At 47.2% G+C, this 22,573-nt stretch overlaps 1 protein-coding gene across 10 annotated transcripts in view; it reads right to left on the reverse strand.

Annotated features, from left to right (window-relative positions):
- Window positions 1-21,723, reverse strand: part of CC2D2A (coiled-coil and C2 domain containing 2A) — a 155,543-nt gene extending 133,820 nt beyond the window's left edge. For 4 of the 10 annotated variants that reach the window (XM_023253304.2, XM_023253302.2, XM_023253303.2 and 1 more), the window contains exons 1-4: window positions 21,521-21,723; window positions 16,340-16,398; window positions 14,182-14,265; window positions 12,234-12,357 (exon numbers count right to left, since the gene is read on the reverse strand). In XM_023253304.2, coding sequence (XP_023109072.2) covers window positions 12,234-12,357; window positions 14,182-14,265; window positions 16,340-16,378 — 247 coding nt within the window. In that variant the 5' untranslated portion in view covers window positions 16,379-16,398; window positions 21,521-21,723. Of the gene's footprint in view, window positions 1-12,233; window positions 12,358-13,495; window positions 13,561-13,712; window positions 13,843-14,181; window positions 14,266-16,339; window positions 16,399-21,520 lie in introns of those variants that run through there. The other 6 variants (XM_023253296.2, XM_023253297.2, XM_023253298.2 and 3 more) reach the window with 5 other exon arrangements.
- Window positions 21,724-22,573: the final 850 nt, after the last annotated feature.

A 22,573-nucleotide genomic window follows, 5' to 3' on the forward strand; every position in this document is an offset into this window, starting at 1 on the left:
AGGTGGAGACGGTGAGGGAGAAGTAAAATCAGAAGAGCAGGTTGCTGGCAGCAAAGAGCACAAGGAGGAGGCAGCAGTGAACTGCACCGAATGCCGCTGAAGGTCAGGAAGATGAAGACTGGGAACTGACCAGTGAATTGGGCAAATGGGCAATTCACTGGCCACCTCAACAAGAGCAATGCCCGTGGCGAGTGGGGATGTGAGTCAGATTGGAGTAGTTTCAAGACTGGAGACAAAAATAGGGGCAGATGACTTTGGAGCAGTGTCACTCTCAAGGAGTCTTTTGGAAAATGCCTTTCCTGATAGCTAATAACGATGATTCTGTGTTTTTTTTTTTTGTATCTGTCGTACTCTTCCTTGAGATGGTCAGTGAGGTGTGGCCACGGGAGACCGAGGAGAGGCTCAGGAAACAAATTCATCACACCCCCCGAGTTCTAGAATCAGGAGGCATGGCACGCCATGCAGGGCCACATGGAATGACAGCAGGGTGGTCAGGAGGTGAAGACAGGAGCAATGTGAGACCTTAGGCTACGGTCTTTACTGGAATTTCTGAGGGAAAAAGGCAAGGTGGCGTTAGCAGTTTAGAGCTGGCTAGATTGAATTATTCTGGGGGGCTCTCAGCTACTATCTCTAGTTAGTTGCCTGGTGCTTGGCCCTGGGATGATGCAGGCAGAGGAATATTGCTTCCTGGCGTTGTACCCACCAGAAAATGGTGAGCTCTGGGTTGGTTAGGGAACATATCAAAGGCACACTCCACTCTGAGACCTTTGCCACCTCTAAGAATTGGCTACAGTCTCCTCAACCCAGAAAGTTTTTTTTTAAAGATCTCAAACATCATAACATCCAGGAAAAAATTATGGAAACAATGTATTATTTATTCATTCTTGTTTTAATATGTTAATTTAGTCCCCCCTGTACTGGGTGAGGTAGCAAACGCCAGCGTTGGTGAACTTTTTGGCCGGAACATTCCCCAGCATGCCTGCTCTGACTAGAATGTTCTTTTGCTTCTCCAGCTGCTAGACTCCAAGGTAGCTGCCAAGACCCAGATCTTTTGGGCGGGTCTCCTCTGTGCCCCATACTGTACTTTGTAACATTTCTTTCCTGGGTCAGTCTCTCCAGGGCTGGATGGCTTTTAAAAAGTATGCTTAAAATGAATGATCTATTTCCTTAAGTTTGCATCAGATTTCGCCAGATTCCCTACTTTCTTTTCAACCAGTACTGAGAAGTTGGCTCCGAAATGATGCTTTAATCAGAGAAACTAACACGAATGAATGGGAAACAGATGTCAGTAATGAAGAAATTTATGTTCGTAAGACACTACTTAACATTTGATAGTTAGTCCCTTAAGAGATGGTATGAGTTGGAATCTTGGGGGAACTGTGTGTCCTTTTTTTCTAGATGTTTATTTGATTTGGAACTAGTGCCTGCTCAGTGAAATGCTTTCTTTGTTTGGAATGTCATGACTATATGTATGTTTGAATAGCAGATTAGGAGCCAAGGCTTTCACTGCATGATTTATACTGCTGTTAATCAGGGGCACCTCTGAGCATGTGCTTGGTGCCCTGGAGAGGCCATATAATCCGTGGGCTGGTATCTGAGTATCCGAATACAGTCTGACTTTCGCAACACCTGGAGGCCTGTAGGAGTGCTATAGTGTAGACAGGGTTGCAGTTCAAGGTGAGGAGCTGGGCTGCTACCACCAAGGGGGAGGCCAGACCCAAGAGAGGTTTGGGAAGTAAATGCCCAAAGGAGTCAAAGATCTGGATCCAGGAGAGCAGACCTGGTTACGGAGGATGTGGTGGGCGTGGTAGGTGTGGTAAGTCAGCACGTGTGAGCCCCGAGCATGGCCTTGAGCAAAAAGCAGAGAGGCCAGGTTGAGACATCTGTTCACTCAGTAAGCATTGTTGAGTGCCATCTGGATACGGGCCTTGTGCTAAGCAGAGCTGAAAGTCAGTCCCTACCTTCAAGAATTTCTAGTCCAGTGGAGAGGGGAAGTAATAAAAAGATGACCTCAGGGGCGCCCGGATGGCTCGGTCGGGTAAGCATCTGACTCCTGATTTCAGTTCAGGTCATGATTCCGTGGTTTGTGAGATCGAGCTCCACGTCGGGCTCTGTGCTGACAGGGCAGAGCCTGCTTGGGATTCTCTCTCTCTGCCCCTTCCCAGTGCTCTCCCCCTCTTCCTCAAAATAGATAAATAAATGTTGAAAAACAAACAAACAAAAGAAAGATGACCTCAGACACTCACATGGGGGGCAGGAGCCATGAAGTACAGAGAAGCTCTACTCAGCCCACACTGGGGCATGGGGGAAACTTTCTAAAGGAGGTGGTGTGTATATTGAGTTTTGAAAGGTAAGCAGCCAGGGTAAGAGAAACAAATAAACAAAAACCCCGAATAGAGAAGGGGTTAGTTTAGGTAGGGAGAGTAATGTAGGTGATTCACCCGAATGACACTCTTTGGCGGGGGGAAAGAGGCACAGCCAGAGTGGCAGTCTTGTGAAGGCTCTATGCTGGCTCTATGCCCCATATGAAGAGTCCCCTGGGGGCCTGGGGGCCACGGCTGACAGTGCTGATTGCAGCATTGCTACTGCACCTTCCGTGGGCAGCTGGAAACCCTTAGCCTTAAAGACCAGTCAGGCTTGGGATTTGGGTTGTCAAGTGATGCTGTAGTGTGGCCGTGAAGAGCACACAAGTCTATGGACTGGACTTGAAGTCCTGGCTCCTCTCCCTCTAGCTGGTGCTTCTCTCCGAACTCAGTTTCCTCGCCGATAAAACAATGTCTGATGGTAGTGCTGTTCTGAGAAATAATGTCGCCGTGCCCGCCCTGTCCTCGCACTCAAGAAAGGTAATTATTTTTGTTAGTTATTTGGCAACGAGTTCTTCTTTCAGCTGGAGGAGACAACTACGTGTGCACCAGACCCTCCGTAGGCGCGTTCTGTATATCATTTGATTTCACTGTTGTAACTGCTGCATAATGTCAAGACTTTGATTATCCCCATTTTATAAATGAGGTTCCTTTGGTTTGGGACGATGAGGTTATCGCTCAAGGTCCCGTGGTTGAAAGTCGTAACGAGTAGTAGTGAGTCTGATTTCAGCTCCTGTAGGTTTCAAGGAAGGTGTGCTGAATGGAAACATTTATCTCTCTTAATATCTTGGTGACATAATGGGATGTGGGCAAGGAAGAAGAATGAGGAATCTTGGTAGAAATCTTATCAGAAAGCTTGCTAAGTGGCTCAGAACATGAGCTTAAGCTCTCAGAGTTCAAGACTGTCAAATTTATCATCTGTCTGCCTGCCTATCTATCTATCTACCTACCTACTTACCTACCTACCCTCCTATCACCTACCTATCTATCTTGGTGTGGGGATGCCTCAGGTAAACCACTAAGTGCTAAGGGAAGAAAGTAAAATGGAATCATGTGAGCTTAAAAAGCCCTATAGCGCTAACATAAACTTCCCTGTTGGGGCTAGGGAACCCACTGAATCTGAGGTTTCACCTAGGGAAATGTAAACGGTATTTATAAATGGGTCATGAGAGATAGCTTTGATGATCCATTTACACAGAGTATTAGCCCAGCCCAGTTTGGGGGTGTTGCCAGGATGTTTTGACATATAAAAATCAATCAATGGGATACACTTTGGTAACAGAACCACGGACAAAAAATACATGATCCTCTCAACTGATGCAGAAAAAGCATTTGACAAAATTCAACATCATTTTATGATAAAAACATTCAACAGAATAGAGATAGAAGGGAACTACCTCAACATAGTAAAGGGCATATATGAAAGCCCACAACTAACATCATGCTCAGTGGTGAACAACTGAAAACTTTCCCTCTAAGATCAGGAGTGAGACAAGGATGCCTCCTTTCACTGCTCTGATTCAATGTAGTACTGGAAGCCCCAGCCAGAGCAGTGAGGCAAGTGCCACAGACTGAACGTTTGTGTCCTCCCCAAATTCTGATATTATAACTTAACCCCCAGTGCGATGGCATTTGGAATTGGGGCCTTTGGGAGGTAATTAGGTCATGAGGGTTCCACTCTCATGAATGGGATTAGTGCCCTTACAAAAGAGATCCCAGAGAGCTCCCTTGTGCCTTCTACCATTCCTCAGGGCAGGAGGACAGCCATCTGTGAATCAGGAAGTGGGCCCTCCTTACCACGTACTAAATATGCCAGGTCATTGATCTTGAACTTCTCAGCCTCCAGAACTGTGGGAAATAAATTTCTGTTCTTTATGAGCCACCCAGTCTGTGGCATCTGTTACAGCAGCCCAGACACATTAATAGTGCAAGAAAAAAGCTACAAAGGCATCCTAAATTGGAAAGGAAAATAGAAAACTATCTGCATTTGCAGATGACGTGGTCTTACACTCAGAAAACTCTACAGATTATACACAAAAGAACTGTTCAGCCAAGTTGCAGGATATAAAATCGACATGAAAAACTCAACTGTGTTTCCATCCACTAACAACAAAAAAATTTAAAAAGGAAATTAAGAGAACAATTCCATTTAGAATACCATGACAAAGAATAAAATATTTAGGAAGAAGCTTCACCAAGGAGGCAAAAGACTTGTGCTCCGAGAGCTGCCAAACATTGCTGAAAGAAATTAAAGACACAAATAAGTGGAAAGACATCTCACGTTCATGTATTGGAAAACTTAACACTGTTAAAATGTCAGTACCACCCAAGGTGATCTAGAGATGTAATGCAATCCCTATCAAAATCTGACTGGCATTTTTCACAGAAAGAGAGAAATTCATCCTTAATGCGTATGGAATATTAAAGGACCCTGAAATACCCAAAATGATTTTGAAAAAGAGTTGGCATTCTCACACTTCCTGATTTCAAAACATATCGCAAAGCTACAATGATCAAAACAGCATGGTGTTGCATAAACAAGACATACAGACCAATGGAATAGATAGAGAACCCAGAAATAAACCTTTGCTCATATGGTCTTCAACAGGGGTGTGAAGTCACTTAATAGGGAAAGAACAGTCTCTTCAACAAATGGTGTTGGGAAACTGGCAATTCATATGCAAAAGAATGAACTTGGACCCTTACCTTACATCATATAAAAATGCAATCCAATGGATTAAAGACCTACATGTAAGACCCAAAATTATAAAACTCCTAGAAGAAAACATAGAAGAAATAATTCATGACATTGAATTTGGTGTTGATTTGTTAGATATGTCACTAAAAGCACAACCAAGAAAGGCAAAAGTAGAGAAACAGGACTACCTCACACTGAAAAACTCTTGTGTGTCAAAGGACACAATCAACGGGAGAAAATATTGGCAAACCATGTATCCAATAAAGGGTTTATTATACAGAATACGTGAAGAACACCCATAACTCAACAGCACCCAAAACAAAGAACTTGATTTGAAAGTGGAAAAGGATAGACATTTCTCCAAGCATGATATACACATGGTCAACAAGCACATGAAAAGATGCTCAACATCGCTAATCATCAGAATAATGCAAATCACAACCACAGTGAGGTGTCAGCTCCCATCCATGAAGATGGCCAGTGTAGAAACAACGCAAGCGGCAGATAACGAATGTTGACAAGGATGTGGAGAAACTGGAAACTTGGTGCAGTGTGGGTGGGAATATAAAATGATGCACCTGCTACGCGAAACGTATGCCGGTTCCTCAAAAATGAAGCATAGACCTACCATCTGAAGTGGCATTTTCACTCCGTGCTTCATGCTTCTTTCAAAAGAATTGAAAGCAGAATCTTGAAGATATATTTGCACATTTGTGTTAACAGCAACATTATTCACAATAGCTAAGAAGAGGTAGAAGCAATCCAAATGTCCATGAAGGATGAATGTATCAGCAAAATGCAACATATACATGCACTGAAATATTATTCAGCCTTAAAAAGGAACAAATTCCTGTCACATGCTATAATATGGATGGACCTTAAAGACATAAACGCTAAGTGAAATAAGCCAGTCCCAAACACAAATACTGTATGATTTTACTGATCTGAGGTACCTAAAATCGTCAAATTCATTGTAATAGAAAGAAGAATGGAGGGTGCCAAGGGACGAAGGCAGGGGAAGTGGGGAGTTCCTGTTTAATAGGTAAAGAGCTTTGGGGGCCCTGGGTGCCTCAGTTGGTTAAGCATCCAACTCTTGACTTCAGCTCAGCCAATCATTTCATGGTTCATGAGTTCAAGCCCTGAAGCGCAGAGCCTGCTTGGGATTCTCTCTGTCCTCCCTCTGCGCCCCTACTCAAAATAAAAAAATAAACTTTAAAAAATTAGGTGCAGAGTTTTTGCAAGATGAAATAGTTCCAGGGATCTGTTGCACAGCTATGTGAATACAGTTAGCTCTACTGAAGTGTGCATTTAAAAATGATTAAGATGGTGGGGTGCCTGGGTGGTTCAGTCCGCTGAACGTCAGACTTCGTCTCAGGTCATGATCTCGCGGTTCATGGGTTCGAGCCCTGCGTGGGGCTCTGTGCTGACAGCTCAGAGCCTGGAGCCTGCTTCAGATTCTGTGTCTCCCTCTCTTTCTGCCCCTCCCCTGCTCCCGCTCTGTCTTTCTCTCAAAAAAAAAAATGAATAAACATTAAAAAAATGATTACGATGGCAAATTTTGTGTTATGTGTATTTTTGCCACAATTAAACACACACACACACACACAGATATCTCAAAGGCAAAAAAACCAAAACAAAACAAGAAAAAGGATCCCTAAATGTGGCAAAATCTTGTTAATTCTTGAATATGGTGCTGGGCATATGAGGTTCACTGGATTATTATTATTATTATTTTTAAGTTAGCTGTACAGCCAACGTGGGGCTCAAACTCAACCCTGAGATCTGGAGTCACATGCTCCTCTGAACCAGCCAGGCCCCCTATTTCACTGAATGTTATTTAATTCTGTGCACATTTGAATTTTCCTAATGAAAAATACAGGCCCCCAAGGGTATTATGTTTAGGATCTTAAAGATGAGGCGCTTGCCTTGGTGATATTTGATTTACCTTGAGAATATCAAAAAGCTATTTTGATAACCAGACGCATAAAGCCCGAATAGATGGGCTAAAGAGTTGTGAGCAGAGGGAATACATTTGTACTTCCCGTTTTGCTGGGAAAAAAATCATAAAAGGGGTCGAGGAAGAAATGTGCCTGGGTGATAAACACTCCTGTCTCCAAAGAGCAGTCGGCCTACCCGGTCTCACCGTAGAGCTGAGAGCACCCCGTCCCTGTGCCTCCAGCCTCGCCCAGCAAGGACGACGGGGTGGCGGGGAAGGTGCTCTCTTACCATCAGGCCTCTGTAGTTTTATTCTCATGTCCTTAATCAGCTAGTTCTCCCACAAGCTGACAACACCTGAGAGGGTAGGACCCTGTCTGAGGTGCTCGTTCTTACTCTGCTGGGCACAGTTGTTCTATAAATGTCACTGGGCCCCAGCCCTGCCCCAAGGATCGCTCTGGGCACTGGGGTTGGGTTCAGTCATGAATGAAGACGAAGTCCTGCTCTCAGGGGCAGTTCGCAAACAGTTGCTTGGAACATGCTGGGGGCGGGTGCGTTCTCTAGGGGAAAACAGAACCTTGGGAAGGACAGAATAGGTGACGAGGTGAGAAAGGGCTATTTTTTTTTCAATTTTTAATGTTTTATTTATTTTTTGAGGCGGGGAGGGATAGAGAGAGAGGGAGACACAGAATCTGAAGCAGGCTCCAGGCTTTGAGCTGTCAGCACAAAGCCCAACGCAGGGCTTGAACCCATAAACCATGAGATCATGACCTGAGCTGAAGTCGGATGCTTAACTGACTGAGGCACCCAGGTGCCCCAGAAAGTGCTCTTTTAAAAAAAATTTTTTTTAAGTTTTATCTATCTGTTTATCTATCTATCTATCTATCTATCTATCTATCTATCTATCATCTATCTATCTATCTATCATCTACCTATTTAGAGAAAGACAGAGACAGCTCGAGCAGGAGAGTGGCAGGGAGAGAGGGAGAGAGGGAGAGAGAATCCCAAGCAGGCTCCACGATGCCAGCTCAGAGCCAGACGTGGGGCTCAAACCCATGAACTGTGAGATCATGACCTGAGCCAATACCAACAGTCGGATACTCAACCGTCTGAGCCCCCCGGGGCCTCAGGAAAGTGGTCTTTTAGACAGATGGTCAGCAAAGGCCTCTCCTGCCCCCAAGCCTCCCCTGACCTCCAGACCCCTACATCCACCTCCACTTGGACATCCGGCAAACTCTGTCTTTTCCTCATTTTACCCCAAACCCATTCTTTCTGCCATCTTCCTCTCTCTGTAAATGGCAACTGCATTTTCCCACTTGCTCAAGTTAAAAAGCTGACATCGTCCTTCCTGCTTTCAAAACTCCTGTTCAGTCCAGCCATAAACCCCATTGTCTCTACCCTCCAGATGCCCCAAGTCCCACTTTCTTTCCACCTCTTCCACTACTTGGTCCCAGTACCCACCCCCCACTGCCCACTTGGATGTTGTCTTTGCTCTTCACCTGGTTCTCTGTTCTGTTCTTGCACCTTCCAGAGTCAATTCCTTAGTACAGCAGCCTGCACCCTTAAGTCTGAGCACACCCTCCCCTGGCCCTCATTTCACTCAGACTGAAAGTGTAGAGGCCCCGAGGCACCTCCCTTCTCCTCTCATTTCCCATTTGTCCTCCCTGCTCACTGTCAGCCACTCTGGCCTCCTTGCTGGTCCTAAAACATACCGAACACACTCTTGCATTAAGAGCACTTTTCTCAGGGGTCTCCCATTTGCTCCAGGCTCAAAGATGGTCTTGCTGGAGAGGCCTTCCCATGATGATAAAATAGCAACCCTCCCTCTCATCCCTGAGGCGTCCCATCCAGCTTATTCTTTATCTTTGTAGCACCCCCACTGCTGGCCATACTCTATATCCATCATGTCTATTTCATTTTCTCCTTTTCCCTTTCACCCCCAACTGGAATATAAACTCTGGGGAGGTATTAAGGCATTCTCTTCTTGTTCCCGTTTTGCAAATAAAGAAACTGAAGTTTAGGGAGATGGAGGAAATTGCCCAAGAGGGTAGGAAAGGGACAGGTAGAGAGACTGGTACCCCACACTTGTCTGACCCCAAAGACCATGGGCTTTTTGTTTGTTTAAAGTTTATTTGGTTATTTTGAGAAAGAGAACAACAGAGGAGGAGCAGAGAGAGAGGGAGAGAGACAGAATCCTAAGGAGGCTCCACGTTGTCAGTGGGGCTCGAACTCATGAACTATAAGATCCTGACCTGAGCTGAAACCAAGAGACAGACGCTTAACCGACTGAGCCACCTGGGCGCCCCCAAGGCCGTGGTCTTTATGGTTACAACTCTCCTGCCTTTCTGACACAAGCTTATTGAAGACATGGTTGGGGAGCTTTCCTCGGGTGGGCACCAGAGCCTGGGAGTGCTCAGGTGGTCACGAGGCTTTCAGGGGTCAGTAAGCAGTCATCCAGGTTGGGAGATGGGAGAAAAGGAGAAACAACTGGAAGGGGCCAGAGTGCATAGGGTCTTGGAACCCAGAACAAAGAAAGAGTGTGGATTTTATGCGATGCTTATCACAGATTTCTGAGTGGGAAAGTGATATACAGAAGTTTTTTTTTTTTAAATGTGTATTTATTTTGAGGGAGAGAGAGTGTGTGAGCAGAGGAAGGGCAGAGAGAGAAGGAGAGAGAGAGAATCCTAAGCAGGCTCTGCACTGTCAGCACAGAGCCCGACACAGGGCTTGAACCCACGAACCCAAGCACTGTGAGATCATGACCTGAGCCAGAATCAGGAGTTGGACACTTAACCAGCTGAGGCTCCCAGACAGCCCCTAGGGCCATACTTCTAACAAATGGCAAAGGTGTGCAACTTCCCAGGCACGGCTGCCTCCACCTTGCTCAGGGCACACCGTTTTCTGCCCGCGTTTGTGGGTTTCCAAGCCGTCTGTCCAGAATCCTCTTCCAGCAGTGCTACCTCAAGGCTCCCACACACCCTTCAGCCTGAGCTCCTCCACTGCTGTGTCTCAGCCTAGACCCCTTGCCGTGTTTCTCAGAGCTCTTCGTCTTCCCCTGTCCCCCATCTGTCTTTCGCCCTACTGTGCATCGGCATCATGAATGAAATCCATTCGGCTCTCTTGACCACATGGCTAGCTTTCTGCTGGTCTTGACCTCTCACTTCTGACTGATGCCTGGCCCCACAGGCTTCTTATCCACCAGGTGCCCCCACCTCAGTCCTAGGGGTGTTTTCTTTGCCCCTTGGCCCACCAGTGCTGCGAAATTAGCAATAGTTGTAGCTCTATCCAGGGACATCCAGCTACCCGCTAGTCATGACCTCGTTGAGGCAGGCGGATCCTAGCTTTCTATTGTTCTATTGTTCTCCTCTTCTCCAAATCAGAAATCACGGGTTTTGTTTATATTTCACTTTGGACCAATGCAAACTCCAAAAGTCTTTTCTCACCTTGTAAAACCCCTTCGTCACTGTGTGTTTATCTATGTAATATACTAGTGCCTGCTATTTGAATATTTATAACAGTACATACTATTTAAAATACTTCTACACTTTTTTTTGATTTCATCCTCACATCACTCCCATGGTGATCATAAATAGTATTTTCCTCACTTTAGGAATAAGGAAAGAATTGACTTATTGGTAAGAGTCTTATTATTGGCCAACCCCTCTGACACTTTTTCCCTTGATTTAAAAATAACTATTTAAGGGGGACTTGAGTGGCTCAGTCGGTTACGCTTCTGACTCTTGATTTTGGTCAGGTCATGACCTCACAGTTCAGGGGACTGAGCCTATGTCAGGCTCTGCCATGACAGCCCCAAGCCTGCTTGGGATTCTCTCTCTCCCTGTCTCTCTGCCCCTCTCCCACTTGACCGTGTGTGCTCTCTTTCTCTCTCTCTTTCTCTCCCCAAATAAATACATAATCTTAAAAAAATAACTAAATATTCAATAGTTGTGCTATGGACTGAATTGTGTCTCCACACAATTTATATGTTGAAACCCTAACGCCCACTGTGACTATTTGTGGAGAGGGCCTCTGAGGAGGTAATAAAAGTTAGACAAAATCACACAGTGGGACCCTGATATGATAGGATTGATGTCCTTACAAGCAGGGACACCTGAGTGAGCACACAGGGAGATGGCAGCCACCTATAAGGCAGGCAGAGAGGTCTCACTGGAAACCCACTGCTCTGTCACCTTGATCTTCAACTTCCAGCTTCCAGAATTATGAGAACATGGATGTCTCTTATTTGAACCGCCCGGTCTATGGTATTTTGTTATGGCAGCCAGAGCTAAGACAAGTTGTAATCTTTCATAAAGAATACTTTTGAGCAGTCGGATAAAGAAGTAACTATATGGGGTAAAGTTTGGTTCTGTTTTACTAATTTGTAACAGTCCTATGATATCATCGCTCTTCGATGGGAACCACATTTTTCTTAAGGTTGGACTTGGGATGAGCTTGCTTCCAAAGCCTTCTGGTTTCCAATAGTTACTTTATGCCCCAGCCCTGCTGTAGGGAAACGGGGTGACAATTGTGTAATGATTGCTTAACAACTGAAAAGTGTAACACACCTTTTTCTCTTGTCTAATCCACTTTTCATGAAAAGCAACAAGTAAAGGGTGATCCTTTTTCCTACAATGAGCGGATAACTAATGACTGTCCATGATAGTGGAGGTTCTTGGAAGGGGGAATTCAAGCCACACTTTTTGGATTTGGATGGCTTCTTAACCATTTCACCCTACCTTGAATTTCTACGAATTTGATCACCTGTACTATTTTTTAAAAATGTTTCTTTATTGATTTTGAGAGAGAGAGAGAAAGAAAGAGAGACAATGCAGGGGACAGGTGGAGAGAGGGAGAGAGAGAATCCCAAGCAGTTTCCCTGCTATCAGCAGAGAGCCCGACGCGGGGCTCGATCTCATGAACCACAAGCGAGATCATGACCTGAGCCGAAATCAAGAGTCGGCGCTTAACCTACTGAGCCACCGAGGTGCCCTCACCTGTGCCATTTTTATTTCAAGTAACACTTCCAAACATATATGCTTAGAGAAGTACGTCCTGAAACTATGTGTCCTGTCTCCTAGACAGATGCTAACCTAGGAGAGTACCCACAGAGTTGGGGTGCAGTGGGGGAGGGGTGGTAGCCACGTATGAAAAACATTACCCATTAAAAATCCCATATTGTTCTGTGCTGATTACAATAGGCAATAAACGCTGGCTGAACTGAACTGGGGGACACTTACTCCGGGGGCCTCGACGGGTGGTCATGCTCAGGGGGCGAGTGTCAGAATCTTCCTGCAGGGGCTCCGGCTGGTTGCCTAGGTGGGGATTTTCAGACACCATTTCCTCGGGGCCAGCGGCAGGCAGCTGTGGGCAGAGGGGCAGAGGTTGTTACCCCCAGGGCTTGGGTTGACACAGATCTTATCTGGGGATGAGGTGGGTCACTCAGTGAGGGGACAAGCCTTAGTACTATTCATATCTAGATAACCGTGGTGCTGTCACCTGTCAGAAAAGGGGTGCCAACCTTGAGTTCGTCTAAGAGGGTTCTCGTTAAATTACTGAGGCATCCCCAAATAAAATAAATACTTCCACTATTTCTATGAATAATGTGCAGACCTTTGCAGAAATTGGGTGGAAAGGGGGAGCAGGAAAGCCACGGCCAAAACTATGTGATCCCAACTCCAAATCTTTTGGAAACAGCTGCCAAAGCGTCCCCGGGAATTCAGGGCAAAGGACAGCCTGTGGCTCCTTCCCCAGGCTGTCAGAGGACAGGCCGGTGAGCAGAGATGACAGTGGAGGCCAAGGCTGAGCGATGGCCTTTGGGGCCAGACAAAGGCTTGCCTCTGAACTCAGATGAACTGAGGGACTCTGGGCAAGTTATTTAACTTCCTCGCTTCCTTCCTTCTTCATCTGTAGAACAAGGGAGTTGAAGACAGCGGCTGCACCGAGATGCTACTTTGTATCGGCCACGGTGCAAAGCACGGGCATTGTGATTCAAATAAATGGCCTGGGGTGGACCCCAGGCACCGACTGGAAAAAAAAAATCTCCCAAATTCCATTCTGAGGTGCCGCTGGGGTTAAGCGACAGTACTCTGGATTTCTTCCAACACCCCCCAAACCTCTCCTGCTCCAAGGTCTGCAGTCTGGGCTCCTCACGGGTTACATCCAGGAGCCGGTGCCTAGGAGGGCAGTGCCAGGTACCATGCTCCCCCCTCCCCGTCTCTGCCTCTCTCTCCTGTGCCTGTGGCCCAGTAGCTAAGGACGTGTACCCGTCCCGGCGGTACTCTGGGTCGCCTGCCCTGGCTGCAGAGCCTCTGGGGGACCCTGCAGGAAGGGGTCAAAGCTCCCCGAGTGGCCAGAGAGGCTGGCCACGTGGCTGGCCGCCCCCCTCCTCCCCCGGCTGCTCCATCCGAGCTGCGCAAGCAGAGGCCGCCCCTCGGCCCAGCTGGCCCCACCAGAGTGCGGTGGGGCACAGAGAGGGGGCTTGTCCCCCGACTGCGGCTACCTCGGTGCCTTCCCCGCGTCCACACCTCCTCACGTCCCAGCCACCCTCTCCAGGCAGCCCCATCACGTGGGTGCTGGCTCAAAATGGCGCTCCCTTCCTTCCCTCCCCTGCTGGCATCTCGATGCTTCCAAGCAAGTTGCCCCTCCAAAGAGATCTTCCCTGCCTCCCCTCCTCAGAGGACAGGGGCTCCTGGCCGGTGTGTGGGGGGGTTATTTACCTTGAGAAGGCTGGCCTTGCAGGGGGATGCTCTCAGCCGAGGAGGGTCACTTCTGAGGAGAGCTGGAGGGGGGGGGGCGGGCGCTCTGGTTTAGACCGAAGCTGAGCCCGGGGCTTGGAATTGGAGAAAGGGGGAGCGCCTTTCTTAGTAATCCTGCACTGCCATCTATCGCCGGCCTCAGTTCATGGCCTTTGAGGACAACAGTAAAAAGCCTCCGTCCCTCTTTTCTGGGCTTCTCTCAGCAGATGGGAGAAACCTCAGAGGGAAAATGCCTGGGGTACTGACCACAGCGTCCCTGTGAGGGTCACCCTTAAGGCCCCACACAGGTCCCACATCCTGCACCTTCCCCCTGCACCCTTGTCTTTTCCAGGGTGCCCCGGGGAGGATGTGTGGTCCCCTGAGGGTGCCCACACCTTGTCAACTGGCAGCCCGATGCACAGGCAGACACAGGGTCCCCAGCACCACATACCGGTTTCTTCCTTTTCTGTCTTGCCATCTTTGAGGTCTTCTTCTGGCTTCCCACACCTGCATCCTCATCATTTTCATCGAACTCCTTTGTAAAAATGTAAATGGAAGAGTGGTCACTGAGTCTGTGTGTCAGTTGGGGAATGGCGGTAAGAGAGGAAGAGGGGTGCATTTTACGTATTCAAATTAAAATCACCATCCTGCCCCCACCCCTAAAGTTGAGTATGGGCGAAGGGACAGTTGACATGGTCTAAGCAGCTACCAGCCTTTACTCTTCTCAAAGCAGACATGGTCTTGAAAAGTTGTATCCAAATGGAAACATCATAGATGAGATGATCTTGGAGCCTCCATCGTTTACCCCTACAACATCCGCCGTGCTTCTGGCCCTGGGGGCACACAGATTCTTGCTGCCCTCAAAACTCACAATCTAATGAAGGCCAAAAACAAGGGACCCTGCCAGGACAGCTGGTCTGGCCAGACAGAGGACCCCAGCACAGGATGACATGGGAATCAAACCAGGGGTTTCAAGGGCCGGGTTCCTCTGCCCCCAGCCTCAGTCTCAGGTACAGAATAATAAGGATATATGTTAAATCGTCACGAAGTCTCAATTCAAAGACAACGTTCGTGGGTTTTCTTGAAAACAGAAATTCTTTCACAGTGCAAACTTTTTCTTTTTCCTCATGACGCTTTCTAAAGTTTTAGTGAGAAGATGTTAGAGCTGAATGCTCTCAAGTGTTCAAGCTGCAAACTTCTCTGGTCCTAGACCTCTGCAAACTGGGGCACCACCTCTGGGCGTAGAAGAATTGCAAGGTAAACCTGGAACCTCTCCCTGTTACACCGAGTTCATTAGAAAGGTGTTCAAAGTGAAATTGGGATTTTTTTTTTTAATACTGAAATAAACTTGGAACACAAAGGATGGGTTTTAATGATAAGATTTAAGATTTCAAAGAAATGTCAAGCAGGTTGCTGAGTCAGCCTCCAACTGCACATCCTGCCCTTGGCCGTGGAGGTTAGAGAAGATGAGAACTTTGGTTGGTGGAGGGAACCCACGTCCTGACCGGCCAATGGGCATAGCTTGGGCTTGTCTTTTGTCCAAGGGACCTGAGATCTCTGATTCATCCTCTGGGTGAAAGCCCCATCCTCACTGGGCCTCCTGATTCAGGGCCCCCAGGTAGGGAGTATTCTTAGCTTAGGGGTTCACCAACTTAGATTATAAAATGTTGCCAACATTGAGGTGTGCAAGTGTGGTCCTTAGTTCATGTCTAAGTTCTCACTGGCTAGAATGGATTTGTGAGGAAATCTAGGCCTTTTTAATTGCTTTATTTTGTTTTGTTTTGTTTTAGTTTATTTTGCTTTCCAATAATGTTTTGATTCTCTATCAGTGGAAAACTGTCCGGTAGGACCTCAAATTAGATAGAACGGAAACTCCCTGAGGGCACAGGGTTTTTGTTTTGCTGCGGTATCCCCAGGGACCAGCGACACAATAAATACTCGTTGCGTGAATAAGAGGATGTAGATTTATGTGGTTTGAAGGTACTTGATATCTTGCTTAAAGTTAACCTGTGTGGTTGTAGCTGGCTAATGTGGTTCCTTCAGGCTTTAGAAAACAGTGTGTCTTCTCCGTTTCGGCCTCTATGGTCTCAAGTCAGCGGGCCCTGCAGACAGAGAAGCTGTGGTTGAGAGACTTTCTCCTCCGTTCTGAGGTCTGCGGTCTCCAAGTAGGAGATGGGCTCCCTTCTCTGTTGTAGGTAGTGTTTAATGATGGTTTGTACACGATGAGTTAGAAATGGCAGGACTCCACGAGACAGGATTTTACTGGTGGTTATGGTCTACAACTGGTTCCTTCAGCCTGAAGTTTTCTACAAATCAATGTGCTGCCACAGAGCTGACTCAGTAGCAGGTGGTCACTCCGAACAGCTGTGTGTCACGAAATGGTGACCGGGCAGCTTCAGAGCATTCGTGTAGAGGTGAGCCTCTGGAATGTCTGCAGGGACGCCATCAGGCCCCGTCTCCACCGCGTGCCTGACATAGCGCCCGCTGCATTCAGTAGGCGTGCAATAAAGGCCTGTTGCTGGCCTAACTTCCTCCCTCACAAAGACGTGTGACGTAAGTGCAATGCACACACAGCCACACCTTCAGGGGACATCTAAGCAACCGCTTACCTCTGTGATTATTTTCACTTTTTCTTCCTTGGGATTCATTTTGGCTGCAGTGTCTGCTCCTGGACAGGGAATCAAAACAAAACAAAACAAAGAAGTCAGGCCTTTGAAAATCAGTGAAACATCTTTCTTACTAGCGATGTCTCTGAGGCTGAGCTCCGTGTTAGAGCAGACGGTCCATTCCCAAGGAATATGTGCTTGCAGACCCAGGTTGGTGGAAATGAGCCCCAGAGGAAAAGGAAGGATGCCAGACCCTTCTGGCCCCGTGGGCCTGGCAACGAGCCCAGCAATGAACCTGGTGCCACTGGGCAGCAGGTGGGAGTGCGGAAATTCTGCGCTTGGAGTCAGAGGAGTCCAGTTCATAGCCTCTCCTCTCCCCTCAAACCTCCACCTTCCCACCCCCTCCTCACTCTCTCCCCTTGGCCTTGGTTCTCATTTCACTGAACAGAGAGATGATGGGGGTGGGGTGTGGGGGGGTGGGGGGATGGGGTGGGGTGGCAGTGGGGGGGTCCATCCCCTGCCCCTCCCCCACCCGCAGAGTCAGGTTACATCTTCTGCCTCCACTTGTACCCTGCCTGCCTCTGCTCCCATCTAGGCTGGGACCTCAGCCTGTGCACTAGGCCCCAGCACGTTCCTCCTCCACGACCTTGAGCTGACAATTTCCCCTTTCCCCTGGATAATCACTTCTTCCTGCTCTATTGGCTCATTTCCTTCCATGAACAAAGTGCTGTGATTGGCCCCTTCTTTAAAAGGGCTGTCTCTGGACTCCACTTCTCTTTCTAGCTAGTGTTCAATTTTTCAACCTTCTACAGGAAAGTGCCTCACACCTTCTCTTCCTGGATAGGTTTGCTGGGCCCAGCAGCCCCTGAACCTGCTCCTGTCAGGGTCCCAGTGACTCTGCGTCACCACATCGAATGATCATTCCTCAGTGCTCATCTTATTGACTCTCAGTGGGTCAGTAATGAAAGTGACCCATCACCTGATTTTTCCTGAAACGGTTTCTTCACTTGGCTTCTGGGATATGTTCTTTCTTGGTTTATCATCTCTCCCCCCCTCTCAGACTCCTAAGCTGGTCTGTCTCCATCTTCTTAATCACCACACGGTGGGGTCTGCGCTGCCCCTACGCATCCCATTGGTGGTCTTACCCCGTCGCTTGGCTTTAAATGCCATCCGTCTACTGGTACCCCCCCCACTTGCACTCAGGGCCTGCACACCTCCCCAGAGCTCCAGACTCAAATATCCAGGTGCTTGATGGATACCTTCACTTGGCTTAACATGCCCCAGATGAAGCTCCTTGTCATCGCCCCCTGATCTGCTGGTCCTGCAACCTTCCTTGTTGCAATAAACAGAACTCATTTGTCTGAGGCCAGAAACCTCAGACATACGCCATATTGTGTCATTGCTGACTCCGCTCTGCCTTTCACATGACACACGACGCGCAATCCATGGAAATCCTGCCGGCTTTGCCTTCAAATTATATGGAGAATCCAACCTCCTCTATGCACCTCCACTGTTGTCACCCGGTCAGGCACCATTGTCTCTCGCATGGCTTCTTGCAAGACCCTCCTAACTTCCCTGCTTCTCACCTTGCTCACCCACAGGTTGTTCTTTACACTGAAGAGAGTGAATTGTTTAAAATTCAAGCGCAGCCATGTCATTTCTGCACTCAAAATCCAATGACTTCTTTTTCCCAACAGAGTAAAATCCGAAACCCTTTCCATTGCTTACAAGGCGCTCCATGATCTGCACTTAAATCCTCTGGTCTCAGGGCCTTCGCACTTGCTGTTCCCTCTGCCGGGACCTCTCTTGCCCAAGATAACTGCAAGGCTCTCTGTTTCTTTTAATTCCTTGAAGGCCCTACAGAGACCCTTCAGAGAAGTCTTCCCAGAACACTCATAATACAATGGTAATCTGCTTCCCTCACCTTCCTGGAATTCTCTATCTCATGATGATTTCTTTTTTCCATAGTACTTGTCACCAGCCGACATATATACTTATTTGCTATTGTCTGCCCATCCCTGTTAGAATATAAGCTACAAGAGGGCAGGGACATTTGCTCATTGTTTACCTCCAGAGCCTAGGAGACAGTCAAAAAATGTGTTTCAAATGAATGACTAAATCAGTACTTCTTGGCTGTGTCTTCCATGTCCCCATTCTGGAGCCCTTTAAATCTTCATTGTCCTCTCTGGGCTGCTGAGAAGATCAAAGGAGAGAGGGCGTGGGGAGAAACACCAGGGCTGACAAGTTGTAAGCCCTTCCTAATATCCTGGAATCTGAATCTCAGCTAGGCCTTGTCATTTAAGCAGCTCATCTGAGGTGTTCAAGGTTGCAGTGACCCTGATGGGGAATTAGCATATTAAAGGGAAACAAAGCATCTGGAAATCTGTTGTCTCCTCTCCAGACCTCCTCACAGGCTACCAGAAATGGAGGAAGGAAACTGATGTCAGCAGTTCAGAAAATAAAAGGATGAGGAGGTGATCTAGAAGGAATGAGGGGCAGAGAATAAGAATGAAATGCCCAAGGACACGAAAACTCTCTTGTAAACAACCCCAGTAATTATGAGCTGGAAAAAAAAAAAAAGAACTGATGTATTTTTAGGAAAGAAAGATTCTTCCTCAATAAGTAAAAAAAAAAAAAAAAAAGTCATATATGAAGTAAATAGAAGTAAGAATGAAAAATGTAACAGAGTTGATTTTTTTCTCCTCATTCTTTCCTGATCATTACCTTTGAATGAGTTTCTAAGGAAATCAAATGACATCAAAATTTATTTTTTCATGAGCACGGTTCCTAAGAGAAGATAAATCAATACTGTTCGACTTTAATATGTAGCTTGTCATCACCAAATTCATTGAGCACTTGTTAATATATTCCTATTGGCAACATCCAAATAAGAGCCATGATTTACCGCAGACTTATTTTGTGCTATGTCTAGATGCAAGGTACCACCAGACCTTACAACAACACTTCTAGTTCAGTTCCTCGTGCCTCAATTCACCTCTGAGGGACCAAGGTTTCCTCTGAGGTTAACCTCCGGCAGGATACATGATTTGTCCAAGGTTATAGTTATTAAATGTCACATTCAGAATTTGACCCCAAGACTTGGTGATTCCACAGTCTTCCCCATGCCCCTCTACCTCTCTGTCTCACCATTGATCCCTGTTTTGTGATCACATCAGGAACCAATCTATGCCAGTTCAGTCTTCTGGAAATATGTACAATTGAAAGCTGTGGAGTATTGCCCCAGTGAGAAAGGGCTGTGGCTACTTTAGGTCAATGATTTATTTAACTTCGTGCAGAAAACCAAAGACAGTTTCCTAGGAAGGTACTTCTGAGACCTTTGTCCAAACAAATGGACTGTCTCTGAGGGTGCTGAGTGCATCAGAGCCCTATCCAGAGGACCCTGTGACAAGTTCTACAGGATGTAGGCAAAAGGATGAAGGTGTGTTATAAGAGATGCACTGCATCTGACCTTGGGCTGCTTAAAAAAAATTAACACAATGTGAGTGTCCTATTCCAAAACAGTGCAAACATGGGTGTATAGAAATAGTAAGACCTTTGTGAAAAATTAAATGAACCTGGGTCCCAATTCCAGCTCTACTTGTCAGCTGTGTGATCTTGGGCAAATGCCTTCGCCTCTCTGAAATACATTTCTTCGCCTGTAAATTTGCAAAATTCCTACCTCCAAGATTATCGTACAAGGGCTAAATGATAGACTGTATGGTAAAATGCCTAGCATGGACCAGGCTCTCGATATCGGTATGGTTTTTAAGAAAAGGTGATGTTAGAGAAGGAAAGTAGAAAAAGAAGTGGGGATGGAAAAAGAGCTTAGAGGACAGAAGGGGAATCACAAGAAAGACCTGAAGTGACATTGAAGTCCCCCATTATCATTTGTGGTTCCCACCTTCAACCTCCTGGCTCCAAAACCCAAGGTCCCCTTTTTCCCTTCCCCCAGCTGGGCCCAGGGGAGTTTCCTTTCTCTTTCCATTTGTGGTGCTTCTGAAGCCCTCCCCTGCCCTCACGCCCATGGGTATTTCCTCCCTGCGTATGGTGCTTAGCTTTTTCTGCCTTACCCTATTAGGGTTGGAGCCCGGACCCCTGGCAGGTGCCACACACACTGCTTCTAAATTCATTATCTGAGTCTACAAAGCATTCCAGCCACAGCTTCCCTTTGTCTGAGGTTGGTGACAGATAGCTTTATGGAATCATTCAATCGGCTCGATGTAACACATGTCACCCTGGCAGAGTGCATATAAATGCCACACTTGAGCTGCGCTCTGTGGTATATGCCCAGTGCGTTCACGTGATGAACTAAGTGATCCCAGGCCCTTTCTGGGAGTCATCTGTTGTGTTTCAAGCACGTTCGACACTTTTATAAATATCTTACGGTACTTAGCTCCTTGTACTGCTAGCCTCCGTTTATAGGGCTGTCTTCTGCACAGACTCTGTGCTTCTGAGCTGGTCTAATGCATTTCTGCTTGCTCTGAACTTCAGCCCGTTGCTTGGCACCTTGCTCATGCTCGATAAACATGTGAGCGAATGACTCTGCACGAGCTCTAAGAGACAGATTTCATTCTGGAGCCGAATTTATTTGCAGAAGAGGTTATATGAAAATCCAATAACAGGCGTGCACTTCCCACGAGACCTTATTAGCTTTCCATAGCGCCTCTTTGCAACGGAGGCAAACTGTAAGTGTAAATACCAGCCTGCAGATTTTCTTGTGGTCTCTTGGAGCAGTGATCCTCATCCCTTTGTCTGTAATGACTCTTCCTCTGCCTAATGCCGAGAAAAACGAAGCCTGAAATGAGTGGCACTTTGCCCCTTGGACCAACGTGAACTGAGACACTCAGAGACGCAACCCGCAGCAAATGTTTCTGGGAGACAGGAATGCGACAGGATGGCAGGAAAGTCCCAGGACGGAAGCCGAGCAACCCTGTGGGAGGGATTCCTTCCACCCAGCGGCCCTGAGAGCCAGACATCAGACAGCCGCTCAAATCAAAGCAGCCCAACTGACGCTCTATGATTTCAATTCCAGAAAGTAAAACGTAAATCTTAGTGGGTTCTCAACCCCTACACTGGCAATTCATGAAATCGGCTAAGGGGGGACTGAGGGGTTGAGCTCCAAGCCGGGGTCACGAGGGCAGGACGCCCTTGCTGCAGCCCTGCTCCCCGGGAAGAACTAGTTACCTTAAGCAACTTCACAAAGCGCTTTGCAGATTCCGCTTCCTGGGATGAAAGGAAAGTGGGGAGAGACGGAGTCTTGCTGTCGAATCTTCTGAAAGGGTCCAAAGGGAAAGGCTGAACGTTGGGGCGGACCCAGGGCTGCTCCCTGGGAGGCTGAAACTCTGGGAGCAAAAACACCCGCTTAGCAACATGTTCCTAAGGGAGGTCACTCCGGCTTTTTTTTTTTTTTTTCTTTTAAAGTGACAGGTGACTTCCAGTAGCAGAGCACGGACATGCTGGGGGAACAGAGGAGCCCAGCACAGACAGGAACCAGCTGGGGGCAGCTGATCAGAAGTCAGGTGGGGGGGGCTTTAGGAAGCACGCCCTCCCTTATGTCATCGGGGTCACTGGGCATTTCTGGCAAGAGACAGGCGATGCTCAGATGCGGGAGGTTTAGAATCACGAAAGGTCACCATGAGTGGGCGGTGCACCTGACTTATTTGCAGCCAAGGTTCTGGGCGGTGCTGCTGGGCAGCGGTGAGTGTTTTCCAGTTAAATGTGGAGGCTGGATGTCCAGGATTAATCTTTGCGTATTTTTGGAATCCTACTAAGTTTGCTCAAAGAGGATATAAATGGTATTGGCTTAAAAAAAAGCAAAGGTCATGGGAGAAGTGGCAAAGCACATGGAAGAGAAATGGAATGGATAGACCAAGGAAAGCCACACTCCAACCTTTCTGGTGTGTGTGTATATATAAATGTATCCATCTGTGTACCCTGTGTGTGTGTGTGTGTGTGTGTGTGTGTGCCTTTGCATGTGTATCTGTGTGTGAGGGGAGGAGAAATGAGCCCATCCATTCTACAGAATTCCAGAGAGGGTCAGGACTAGGTTCAGGAGGGTGGGGGTTGAATCCTGTCCCTCCAAAAGAAAGTATGTTGGAGCCCTAGCCCCCAGGGCCTCTGAATGTGACCTGATTTGGAGACAGGTCCTTACAGACGCAATCAATTTAAAAAGAGGTCATTAGGGTGGGCCCTAATCCAATATGACTGTGTCTTTATTTAAAAAAAAATTTTTTTTTT

This window comes from Felis catus, chromosome B1, assembly GCF_018350175.1.
Source record: "Felis catus isolate Fca126 chromosome B1, F.catus_Fca126_mat1.0, whole genome shotgun sequence".
Classification (NCBI taxonomy): Eukaryota; Metazoa; Chordata; class Mammalia; order Carnivora; family Felidae; genus Felis; species Felis catus.